This window comes from Artemia franciscana, chromosome 19 (genome assembly GCF_032884065.1).
Source record: "Artemia franciscana chromosome 19, ASM3288406v1, whole genome shotgun sequence".
In the NCBI taxonomy this organism is placed as follows: domain Eukaryota; kingdom Metazoa; phylum Arthropoda; class Branchiopoda; order Anostraca; family Artemiidae; genus Artemia; species Artemia franciscana.
Window position 1 is genome coordinate 21,180,163 of NC_088881.1, and position 13,729 is coordinate 21,193,891.

The 13,729-nt window shown below is 33.9% G+C and overlaps 1 protein-coding gene across 1 annotated transcript in view; it reads right to left on the reverse strand.

The window, feature by feature from the left end:
* The window catches only part of LOC136039406 (myosin-9-like), a gene marked incomplete at its 5' end in the record, with an annotated part of 52,607 nt that overhangs the window by 16,881 nt on the left and 21,997 nt on the right, over window positions 1-13,729 (reverse strand). Inside the window, 2 exon segments of the mRNA XM_065723129.1 lie at window positions 1,117-1,477; window positions 5,266-5,432. Of these exon segments, the coding sequence (XP_065579201.1) occupies window positions 1,117-1,477; window positions 5,266-5,432 (528 nt within the window).

Sequence of the window (13,729 nt, forward strand, 5' to 3'; positions counted from 1 at the left end):
ACAAAAAAAAAAGAAAAAACAAACGCATCTAGCACTGCATTTGCAATTATAAAATATAAAATTATTAAACCAAGTTTTTATTGACTTAAACTACATACTAACATGAAAATTTTTTCCCCGATTCTAAAGCAACAAATCTTTTGTACTAGTTTACACGATAATTTTGGAGCTTACCCACCGATCATTAGTTCCATTTTCAGGTTGCTTTACAGTAAAATATAGGTATATGTACATCCTTCTAGCATTGTAAAAGGGTGTGGAGATCCCACATTAGGCAGAGTTAATATCAGACTATGAACCAGGTCGGCTTTCTACACATTCATACAAATCCACACGACTCCACCAAAATTAACATCTATGCCTATTCTAACTCAAAATTGTAGAATTAATACAATGATAAGGCCTAATAGAAATAAAAAGTAGGGAAAAGCTAGGGCAAATTCAAAAAAATGAAAATAATTATGTTAATGGAAAAAAAAAATTACTAGAAATACAGAAATTAACATATAGAATTTTGATATAATAAATAAGAAAAAAAACACAAGCATAAAATACAGTCACCTGCTTAATAAAAGTGAAGTCATTTGGAAAAACTCAACGGAATAAAAAGTCAGAAGAAGAAAGAATTCCAACGAAATTTAAGCGAACTGTAATAAAATGGGTATCGAATTCTAATCGAAAATGTAATATCCATTTGAAAATAGCATTTCATACGATTGTGCTCAACTAAGGTCCCTTATTTTATCCTTATTTTATAGGAAGGGTGTGCGAAAGCACAGGTTGGCTGGCCCCCAACCCCCCATTGCACTTCCTGGCTGAAGGGCCAAGAAACGGAGATCAGCACCGCCGGTACGGACTGTAAAGTCGAATGCCGTATCCTTTACCTTTACCTTTTTTTTTACCTTATTTTATCCCATGTACAGATATATAATCAAGGTTTACAGGATGGCTGTAGTTTGTCTCCAAGCACTGGGCGACCCTGGATAAAGATCTTTTGAACTAATCTACCCCCTCGCCAGTTGTAAATACACCCAAAGGTACACAGACAATAGACATGGGAGAGAGACACACATACTCTTCACGAAATATATACATGACTTAAAAGGAAAGTTTTACCTGTGACTCGAGGTGTTGACTTTTTCTATCAGTCTCAGCTTTGGATGTTGCAATTGACTTGATCTCATTAGCCATATCTGCATTTTCAGCCGCCAAAGTTGCCTTAGCTTTTTCCAACGCTTCCATTATTTTCTTGGCGTTGTCCATCTGTTCTTGCAAAACTGCCAGTTCTTGACTATGTTTTTGCCTCATTTCCATTAACTGGCTCTCGTGATGACCAGATTCTTCCTCAAGGCTCTTCTTCAGTAATGCTAATTCCTGTTCGCGTTTTGTTCTCAGCTCTTGCTCCGCAGCAGTTGTGGCCTTAAGAGCCTCGAATTCTTTACTTGATTCTTGAAGGGCTATGTGTTCCTTGTTGAGCCTGAAAATAAATAATTTTTAACAACAGCACCGTTTTCGGTAGCAGCAACTGCCAATTGCCAACTGCAGATAGCAGAAGAACTGCCAATTTTCCGCTCGACCTACTCCCCACACTGCTCTTTTGGCAATACCCAGCCCAAGTTATTTCAAGAAGCGAGTAACGGACCTCTTACGTTTTATTAAATATTTTCCAAAAACTTTCGTGCAATTAAAAAGATAAAAATCGGTTGAGTAAACTTACTATTTATTTACATGTTATGGGAATAAAACCAATTGAAAGCACAATTTTCATTAAAAGAACTTCCTGTCTAATTTTGTCCTGTTTAATTAGCAACTTTCGGGCTAGCATAGGGTGACTTTTTATACCAAAGGCTTATCCAAGATTTGAATCACTACTATAGGGTGACACTACTTCCTAGTCTTTAAAAGTTCTCAAGTTGAGTTTAATACTTTTTTTTGCAAAATAGTTAGAAAGTGAATAATATTTCGAGGAGAAGACAAAAAAAGTGATATAAGCTGAATTATAAATATAATTCCACACATAATTATACCTATAGAATAAAAGATAAAAACTGACAATAGAGATTTTCAGAAAAAAAAACTATCCGTTAGCCAGGGAAATACAAATTTAGAAGAAGAAGAACACAAGAAAAATTCATATTAAATATGTGACAGGTTTATATTAGCAGTCAAGTCAACTCTCCAACATTCCAGTTACATGAATTCAGGAAAATTTGGTGGTGGAGGGGGGGGGGACAAAACAAATTTTTATGTATCTACAAGGAGGAGATATGTGTCTTTTCTGTCATTTTGTTAAAATAAGATACAAAAAACGGCATTTTTTCGATGAAAATACCCCAAAAGTTTCCTTTTAATCTGTGTGTGTACGTGTGGAGGGGGCGGGGAGAGAAAAACTAGAGGTCCCCCTCCCCAAATGGACGCCACTGTAATGTTAATAGTTACTGCGTACACCACTTTGTCATTTTTGACCTATGGACCGACACACGCCACCACTATGAATGTTATTGTTTATAATAGCATTATTATTGCTGTTTATAAACAGTCGGTCTTGCTAGTATAAACAAAATATCATTCAAAAACAGATAAAAAACAAGTAAATTAGATAATGTACAAATATAACAAAAGGGTATGAAAAGATGGCAAAACCAGAAAATAAAGTTCATGGACAAAATTTGACAAATTCATGTGAATAATAGCCATTTGATGTCAACCGGCAAAATATTAAGGGTAGTGACAATAACAGCAGGAGCCAAGAGCTCGTATGGTACTTATGGCGGGGTCGGAAGAGCCGTGTTTTCCAAGATTTCAGTTTCCCCCTCCAACTCCTCCCCCCTTAATGTCACTGGATCCGGTCGGGATATTTAAACAAGAGCTCTGAGATACGAGGTCGTTCTAAATATACAATGTCATTAATATCCGATAACCCGTTCTTAAGTTTAAAATGCCTCATTCTTTCTAATTTGTCTTAATTAACCGTCCTTCCACTCCCCCCCCCCCCAGATGGTCGAATTGGGGAAGCGACTATTTTTATTTTAATCTGGTCGGGTCTCTGATACCCCTACCAACTTTCAGCGATCGCTATATTGATCACTTATCTAGTTTCGGATCTTCTTCATGTAAAAATTGGGGTGGTCCGGATTCGAGCCTGAGACCTCTCGCACCACATGCTAGAATTCTACCCCTAAACCATAAGTCATACTTAAGAAGAAAAATCATTTGTTTCATTGGCAAATAAAATTCTTTTTTAAAATTTTAATACCAAGTGCCATAAAATATACAATAGAAGGATATTAACAAGTGAGAAGGATTGGCCTTAACGCTACCTGTATCTATAAATAAATTTTACAGTTTTTTTTTTGAAATAATAACTATTATTGCCAAAAGAGCCCATGAAGAAAATTATCGATATTTTGACTTGGTATATCTTAATATAGACTAGTCCAAACAATTTCACAATCAATACAATAGAAATAGTTTAACTTAATCTCCAAATATTTCAGGCTTGATATAAGGAAACTTACCACCTTTAATTAGATCTTTATTTAAATAAAATAAAATAATCTGCAATTTAAACTTGTTTTAGGACTTTTAGTTCTAATGAAAAGTTGGCGTTAGTGACGCAAGTAGCGACACGGTAGTAGAGTGGCGTAAGAGGTATTTTATTTCTATTAAAGCCAAAGTACGTGAGTTCCTTGTTTCATCAGTTTCCTGTATTCTTTACTATGGAAAAAAAATATGGAATAAATGGAAAAAAAAATACAAGAAGGTGGTTGAGAAACAATAAAAAGAAAAAGAGTCCGGTGCGAGAGAGGCCGATGTGATTAATTTCTTATAAGGCTTTCAAAGGGAATTGGGCATAATGGGTAAACAAGAATTAGGAGGGCGTTGTCAAACTGGAAATTTACTTCAAACTCTAAGGACTCGTTCATCTTAACAAAACGAATTTAGTAAAAAGGAAACTATAATTGAAGAAAAGAGAAAAACCAAGAAATTCAGAGGAAAGTTTCTTGGATGTGAAAGTGTCCGGGGTTTCTTTTCACAAATCAAATCCTTTTCGACATTTTCACTTATCAAATACAATATTTATGCCTCAAGAACAATAAAATTGAGATTTCCAGAAAAAAAAACTATCCACTAGGTTAGCAAGGGAAACATAAAGAAAAAGAAAAAAGAAAAAAGAAAAAAGATCAATGTTCAAAAACAGTCAAAGTAGACGGGATTCCTATACCCCAAGAAAATATATTCTTGTCCTAATACAAAAAAAAAAAAACATAAAAAAAAAATACCGAAAAGTGGATTCCAGGTTTCCTAAATTATAATCAGTAAAACCTTGTGGGTGATGCGGTTCAATTACCTTCAGTATGTGTACAACGATTGAGGATCGTTGTTCCCCTGAATGAATCGATTTCGGGACTAACGAAGACCATGAAAATAGAATAGCACCACTGAATATCAAACAGTTCGTGGTAACGAACTGCAGTAAGGAGCGACCCGGCTCAATAGTAAACGAAACTCTAAAAAACAGAATTTTGATGCTAAAATATACATCAAAAGAATCAGATTTTCATACTGATTTTAAATATCAGCTGATTTTAAATTATATTTTAAATATAATAAGTTTCATTAAATTTAGTCTTTGTCATCAAAAGTTACGAGCCTGAAAAAATTTGCCTTATTTTAGAAAATAGAGGAAAACACACCTTAAAAGTCCGAGAATTTTAACGAAAATCACACCATCGCATTCGGAGTATCAGAGAACCCTATACCAAAATTTCCAAGCTCCTATCTCCAAAAATGTGGAATTCCGTATTTTTTGCCAGAAGACAAATCACGGGTGCGTGTTTATTTATTTATTTATTTTTATTTTTTTGCCAGGGGTAATCGTATCAACCAAGTGGTCCTAGAATATCGCAAAATGGCTCATTCTAACGGAAATGAAAAGTTCAAGTTTGACTCTTTGCCACAATTCTGCTTTTTAAAACAATTAGAAGCTTTAGCGTAAAGAGCGAGGGATTGCGGAGGGGACAACCCATTTCATATACGGAGTAATTTCTGTTCGTTTTAAGTTTTAATGTCGCTCCTTACTTTCAGTTAAAAAAAAATAGTTTTCTTATGTAATCCTACAAGGAAGTATGCAAAGGCAAGACGTCCACATATTGGACTGGGAAGAGATTAGAAGAACAGATTGAAATTCTAGGTGGGTGGAAAAATCAGAAGCTTAAAACAGAGCGGTGGGAATATGTTAGAAAACTCGAGACTGAGACTTACCTCTCTTCAAGATCAGATAAACTGGTTTCATGTTTATCTTTCAGCTCTGCCAAATGTTTTGATTGGGCTACTAAAGACTCCATATCAGTCTGCATGCGAACCAGTCTATCTTGAACCTCTGAACGTGCACCCTCAGATTCTTGAAGGCGACTGGTGAGCTCTGACACCTAAAGAAGATATATTGAATTAATTTAGGGCCCTGTAAGGGAGGGAGGGTGCCCAAAATTTATATGTATTAACACGACAAACTCAGTCCAAATCTCTACAAAAAAAAAGAAAAAACAAACGCATCTAGCACTGCATTTGCAATTATCAAACATAAAATTATTAAACCAAGTTTTTATTGACTTAAACTACATACTAACACGAAAATTTTTTCCCCGATTCTAAAGCAACAAATCTTTTGTACTAGTTTACACGATAATTTTGGAGCTTACCCACCGATCATTAGTTCCATTTTCAGGTTGCTTTACAGTAAAATATAGGTATATGTACATCCTTCTAGCATTGTAAAAGGGTGTGGAGATCCTAGATTAGGCAGAGTTAATATCAGACTAACTATGAACCAGGTCGGCTTTCTACACATTCATACAAATCCACACGACTCCACCAAAATTAACATCTATGCCTGTTCTAACTCAAAATTGTAGAATTAATACAATGATAAGGCCTAATAGAAATAAAAAGTAGGGAAAAGCTAGGGAAAATTGAAAAAATGAAAATAATTATGTTAATAGGAAAAAAAATTACTAGAAATACAGAAATTAACATATAGAATTTTGATATAATAAATAAGAAAAAAAACACAAGCTTAAAATACAGTCACCTGTTTAATAAAAGTGAAGTCATTTGGAAAAACTCAACGGAATAAAAAGTCAGAAGAAGAAAGGATTCCAACGAAATTTAAGCGAACTGTAATAAAATGGGTATCGAATTCTAATCGAAAATGTAATGTCCATTTGAAAATAGCATTTCATACGATTGTGCTCAACTAAGGTCCCTTATTTTATCCTTATTTTATAGGAAGGGTGTGCGAAAGCACAGGTTGGCTGGCCCCCAACCCCCCATTGCACTTCCTGGCTGAAGGGCCAAGAAACGGAGATCAGCACCGCCGGTACGGACTGTAAAGTCGAATGCCGTATCCTTTACCTTTACCTTTGAAGCTCTTCGCTATCGTATAGTTTTCAGGTATACATACTTACAGTAGTGAATATCGAAAGCTTAGTGCATTTGGAAAGCCATTTAGCTATACAAATAAATTAATATATAATTTTCGTTTTAATTATTCATGTGCGGAGAGCCAAAATCAAAACATCCCCCAATGTTAAGTCTCTATTTGAAGCAAGAATCGCACTATACTAGATTGGTATGTGAGGTACACCTGCCTTCGAGGAGAAACTGTGCGAAATAATATACTCTTCAGATGTCTGACTCCCACCCCCTCGCCAGAACCTACTAAAATAAAGAGTTGGGGAACTCTGCTTACACAGCTATACAACGCTTATGCTACAAGCTGTAATAATTCTTCATCTACGAGCTGCAGCTCTTTTCTGGAGGATTTTGACGGCAACTGAGAAAAACTGAGAAAATTTTGCTGAATGCAACGATCATGGTAATCCTAAAACTGACATTTTCCAATGAGTCAAATGAATGTGGCTATAAAAAAAAAAGAAAAAAAAAAGAAAAGTTAAGAGTCACTGATGAGGACAACCAAACGTACACAGTCGGAGACCCTGGGAGGTATACCAGAAACGGTATATACGGAGTAACATATACATATTTAAACAGGCTGGAGAAATGTTTGCAAGAGAGGGGCGGAAGGTGAGTGCTTGATATATTGTGGAATGTTAGGGGGTTATTATTTTTTGTTTGTATACGTTGTTGAAATGTTAATTTATGTATTAAGTATACTATTTATACCGCCTTTAGGATATTGTTTATGTTATTGATCTTTTATTGAAATAGAACTTGAAATTGAATTTGAAAAAATAAAAAGGGGTAAAGAATACTGGACTTGACTTAACAGTACCGACTGGCTGTATTGATATCTGTTTCTTGGCCCTTCAGCCAGAAAGTGCAATAAAGAGTTGGGGACCAGCCATGGTCCCCCAACTCTGTTTTGTGGACCTAAATCCGAATCTGAACTTAAATCCGAAAAAGGATTTCAATGTTCAGTTTGACACAGTATTAAATATTCTGACAGAACATGTGTTATTGAAAGCGTAAAGAATCTAGAACCAGTATCATCTGGTTGTTTTTCTGTTTTGAGACTATTTGTTTTTATAGTTGAAATAAAGACATTTCAATAATCTATTTGGGAAGAAATTGGAACATTTGGTAAAAACAAATTTTTTGCCAGAATTAGACTCAGTTATATAAGGGAGTCTAGACACAATTGAATATGTTTACTCTACATTTGCTCTTTTACAATTTACTCTACATTTACTCTATACTTTGCTCTACATTCATAATGACGTTGCGCAGATGTCTTGTGGATTACCATGCTCTATCTATTCAATTAGGGACAGATACAAGATTCAGAATTCTGTTGGAAAGGAAAAAATAAAACAGTTGTTTCATATTCTTTTTTAAAAGAATACAAAGCCACAGGCCCTTGGTAACAAACAAAATAGTATACTTAATACATAAATTAACATTTCAACAACGTATACAAAAAAAATAATAACCCCCTAACATTCCACAATATATCAAGCACTCACCTTCCGCCACTCTCTTGCAAACATTTCTCCATGGATTATTCACAATTTAATATATTTTGCTATGGTTTTTATTGTCCCACAATCATTTGATCCCATTATTGAAACTCAGTGGCGGTTTGTCCTCTCTTGTGCCTGGGGCTATATATTGATTAGCCCCCTTCCCCTCCCCCTTTCCCTGTGCCCCACAGAATGTTCATGCCAATTTTTAACAAAATTTTCTTTTATTAACAAAATTATTTTCAGCTTATTAATTAATTAAAAAGTTATTTTTTAATCATTTTAAATTTATTATTTAAATCATTTAGTTATTATTAATTATTTTAATTATTATTATTTAGGAGCTGGTTGAAGCTGCTAATATTAATTGAATCTAAGAAAAAAATTACATTAAATTTTGAGAATTAAAACTAAATAATGTTATTTAAAAACTTTTTTAAAAACAGCCCTAGAATCCCTACTTCAACGAAGTTCACAATACGAGAACAAGAGAGAAAACATGTATAAATAAATAAACTAACATTAAATTGTGAGAATTAAAATTAAAAAGTGTGATCACTAGCAGAAAGATAGTTTAGTTAGGAACACAAGTTTCCGAGTACGGAAGTTGGCCGCCCTATGCATGTACTCGGAAATAAAATATTTGACAAGTTCTTCTGGTGAGTTTAAATTCTAGTCACCAACCAGAAATTCCTGTTTATATAGAAGAAGATATGACACAAATTAGTTAAAAAATGCATCCAACTGCACCCCCTACCTCCCCCCCCCCCACATATTCTAACCTCTAACTTTCGGTATTGGATATTCTTCTCTGATTTCTCAGACTAAATTTGGAATCTAGGACTGAATTAACCACCTAGTATGCACTCAGCCATAGTCGTCATGTGTAATTCTCTTGTTCTCGCTCGCATATCATCAATTTGCGGTCCCACACTATTCTTCTTCAGATTCACATGGCATTTTTTAGTCTTAGCCGTTCCTGTCACATGTCACAAGTGATATGTTATATATGTTCCATATAATTTTGGCCCTAGGTTGCATAAGTTTTTGGCTTATTTTATATTCCATATGTTTATTATACGTTCCATATGTTATTGGCCATAGGTGCCCTATGTTTCTGGCTTATTATATGTTCCAAATGTTCCATATGTTTTTGAACATAGGTATATGTTCTTGGACACAAAAAGACACCTTCCGCCCCTCTCTTGCAAACATTTCTCCATGGATTATTCACAATTTAATATATTTTGCTATAGTTTTTATTGTCCCACAATCATTTGATCTTACACCCGTTATTATGGCACTTGAGAAACCTCGATGAGGTTTGTGCTATGGTTCATAGCACAGTTCATAGTTTGATTTAGGGCACTAGTAAAGGGCACTGGAACTTGGAATTTTTAACGAACGTTTTTATTAGTAAAAAAATATCCTTATAGCTTTTTGGATTGTCCTTTCTATTGTAGAACATTCGCTATTATAGGATAACATCCCTTTTCTGGTCGCTCATTCATCTATCTTAATTATGGGGGTATAATCGCAGTAACGTCAGTATTTTACTCATAAATGTTGTAACCTTTCTAGTTAGTAACCTCTAGTTGTAACCTCTCTGTTAGTAACCAATATCCACTCTCAATAAAGAGTGGATATTATTACAATGCTGTCGAACTGAAACATTTCATCCCTCGATGGTTTTAAGGATGCTAGATTTCTCACGAGTTCATCTATATATTTATATTGTGGCAGCGTATGGCTCATGACATTGAGACAATTGATGGATTGTGAAAATTAGGAATTTTTTTCAGGTTTACGTTTTCATATTTTTTTTTCTAACCTGGCTATTTGCTGAAAGAACTGCTTCATATGGCGCTGCATCTCCATTTGGAATGGTCTTCTGACTTTTTGTTTTACTTGATTTTTTTTGTTATACTTGATTTTTTGTTTTGTCAAAATAACATTTCAACAACGTATACAAAAAAAATAATAACCCCCTAACATTCCACAATATATCAAGCACTCACCTTCCGCCCTTCTCTTGCAAACATTTCTCCATGGATTATTCACAATTTAATATATTTTGCTATGGTTTTTATTGTCCCACAATCATTTGATCTTACACCCGTTATTATGCCACTTGATATTAACCAAGTGACTTATAGCGATATAAGGTTTTTACCAAAGTCTGAGATAAAAATTGGATTCATTTTGGAGTTAGAGACATTGGGGATGGGTCAAGGGGTTTGAACCCTCCACCCCTCAAAATTTTATGTAACACCGGACACCAGACATAATCTTGAAAAATCTGGCTGTGCCATTCTCGATTATTCTAACATAAACTCAAGAATTTAGCATATTCATTTTCTGTTCTTGGTACATTTATGTTCGAAGTGGTTAATCCCAAAAAAGAGCTATGCAATATCTCAGTTCTAAAAAACACTAAAAGATACGACTTTAGGGACAAAAAGTCAAATTCGTCCCTAATTTAAATTTGCTTCTATCAAATTTAATTAATTAGTTTTGCTCAATTATTTCACTCTCCAACCAGGTAATATTGGTGAAAGCGTGATACTTTCCTAAGGACTTTATAATTTATAAGAAATAACAAGAGAAAAATATGTGGAAATTACGATTTTCAGATATCAATATATTTAAGTTGGGGGGGGGGAAGTAAAAATTTAAACAATTAAATGATTTCTGGAGCTAATCAGTCCCCCCTCCCTACTATTTTCTATGACTAAGCTACAACTGATTTCACCTATCTAGCTACAGTACGAATATCATTATAAAAAGTACTGAGTCATATTATTATTCGGTTATTGTTTTAAAATTGCTGTTACACGGAACTGGAACTTGGACCATCAAAGCCACTGATGCTGATGCGTTTAGTGTCTTCAAACACGGATAACTAAGGAGAATCTTGGGTATCTTACATACTGATAAGGTCTAAAATAAGGAAATCATATAACGATGCTATCAAGGAAACGATACCAAGGGCTTTATAACAAAAAGGAAGCGCGCCTTGTTTAGGCATATCTATCAACAATTTGAAGAATATCTTGCAAAAAAATCATTAACCTGCCGGTTTAGTGTGGTTTAATGTGGCTCTTTAATGTCACAGGCGGCCTGCTGTCATGAAGTCGTGTCCAAGATCCATTATTCTAGACTGGAATTTCAGAGAAGAACTAGCGGTTGTCGATGGTATCATATTGAAGGCAGATCAAATTGCTACATTATGAGACATGGTAATATTTACCAAATCATATCACGTAATCGCATCTTGAAATACCTATTGAAAAACACTTTGAAAATATGAAAAATGCATAAAAATATAAGACTAAGTCTTGTAACGTAAGCATACTTCTTTGTATTTTAAATTCCAAAACCTAGATTTTGCTTTTAATTAGTGTCTGCTTTCTGATCCCTATATACAGAAAAAAAAATCATTTCTTTGTCAAAAAAAAAATATATGTGTACCCAGGTTTTGCCTTGTATTCACATTTTTGGACCTAACTTCCTTTTTTATCCGTTTAATTAATCCTATGCTCAATAGCATTTAAAAAATACTGTTAGTAATCTTCTAAAGCAACTAGAAACATAAATATAAGAACCATACAATTGAATTAAGTGAGAAAGTGAGTAAGCCAAAAAAGTAAAGTTAATATACAAATTTAGTTTTAATTATTTATGTACGATGATCTAAAATCAAAACCTGCATTAATTAAAAAACGTTCAGAAATTAAATAATAAAAGCAATTTTTTTTAACTGAAAGTAAGGAGCGACATTAAACCTTAAAACAAAATGAAATTATTCCGTATATGATGGATATTTTGATTTTGGCTCTCCGCACATGAATAATTAAATTGTACCGTTTCTGGTATATACCTTGCTTTTAATTGTACGTAAATATGTATATGTTATGGTTTAGTAGTATTCTGGCGAGGGGGTTACAATCCTTACCCCTGGGGCTATGGAGGATTCCTCAGCCCCCTAAGTTATAGTAATTTGAATCTTGGACTATTTTGAACAAAATGGCTACTTCAAAACTTTGATAAGATGCATTTTGGGGGCTGAGGACCCTACAGTGTGTTACCATAGTTCCACTTTTGTGGCCGTTTCAGCAGAAAATGACGTCACTCTACTTGCACTGATTATACCAATATCATAGTAGTAATGGTAGTAGAAGGAGCAGTAGCACCGTTGCATTAGTAGTATTAGTAACAGCAGCCATAAAATTAATGGTAGCAGTAGCTACCGTTTACCTCTTTAAGAAGACGAGATGGGTCTTTTTAATTTAATTTCTGCTTGTTTTTATGGACATAATGTTTTTCATGAAAAAAAATATATCTTTTCGATTTTTTCTGTAAAAATCCACAGTTTAGCTTACCATTTCTATGTTGGAGAAACATTTTCGACAATTTTTATTACTGACACAAATAGCATTGTTTAATCTAAGTTTATACCTCCTCAAGTTGACGTGAAAATAAAATTTAATGTCAATTCCAAAAAATTCTTTCTGAACACTTGCACTCTTTTGATTTATTTAAATTGTAAAAGCAGAAAGAGTAATAGTAGTAGCACCGAAAGTTTCAAAATAATAGCCTCAGTTGTTATCGATATATGGGTGAAGTTTCTTATTGGCAACCATACACACAGAGCCTTTTTGTTTAGCTTTAAAACAACATTTAGTTTTCAACTAGAATGGGTCAACTACATAATTGTGGGATGGCTGACTTACCCAATATCCCCATAAATGAAGCTGCTGAATTTTTCTACCGTGCTGAACAAAATGGCTGTCTCAAAATTTTGATTGGATGAGTTTGAAAAAAGAACAGGCTTGGAAGAAGGGCTGCCTGCCCTCCGATCTCTTTTTATTATTAAAAGGACACTAAAACTTTTTATCTGTGATCGAAATAGCTCCTTTGAAAGTTTCAAATAATTATATTTCTTGCTATTATAGAGTGGTGCTACCTATGATATTGCTGATATCATTGATTTTACGGTTTACAGAAAACCTACGCATAATAATAGATACCTTCACTTCAAATTTAACCATTCTCCACATTCTCAATTTTACAATCACTTACTCACTGAGAGAAAAGCAAAAAGGAGAAGAAAAGAAAATGTAAATAATTTAAAACTATCTTCGCTATCGTATGCTGTTAAGTCAACGGCTATTTGAAGTCCAGAATCAACATGATTTACCAAAAACTCCAGTGATTACGCCATTTTAAACACCATTTTACGGTGCTAGCTATTCTCCAGAAACGGTGTATATGCTATATAATATGCAGTCTGTTGCAACGGGCCTGGATCTTCGGACACACAGCCATAAGCCAGAATCTCAATTATACACGTAATTACATTATACACGTAATTACATCATATATATTGGGTAACTGACACCAAAATATAGTTTGTTTTTGTGTGTGGAAAACTTCATTTTTCTTTATTCCAATCACCTTCAACTCTTAAAGTGGTGAAATGTTACAGAAGTAACATTCGTTAATGTTTGCAAAATGATATTTTCGTCGTGTAATGTCATAAACAATTTTGGAGGGAATGGCGGATGTTTGAGTGAAAAAAAAATAAGAAGAGATTCTTATGGAAAGAGGAGATAAGAAAATTATGCATTTATGTAATTAATTTATATTTATTTAAATAATTTGTTAATTATTTAAGTCTTTTTATTAAATAGTTTTATCTATGTAATCAATTTTTATTAAATGTATCTAAGGGATATTCATTTACT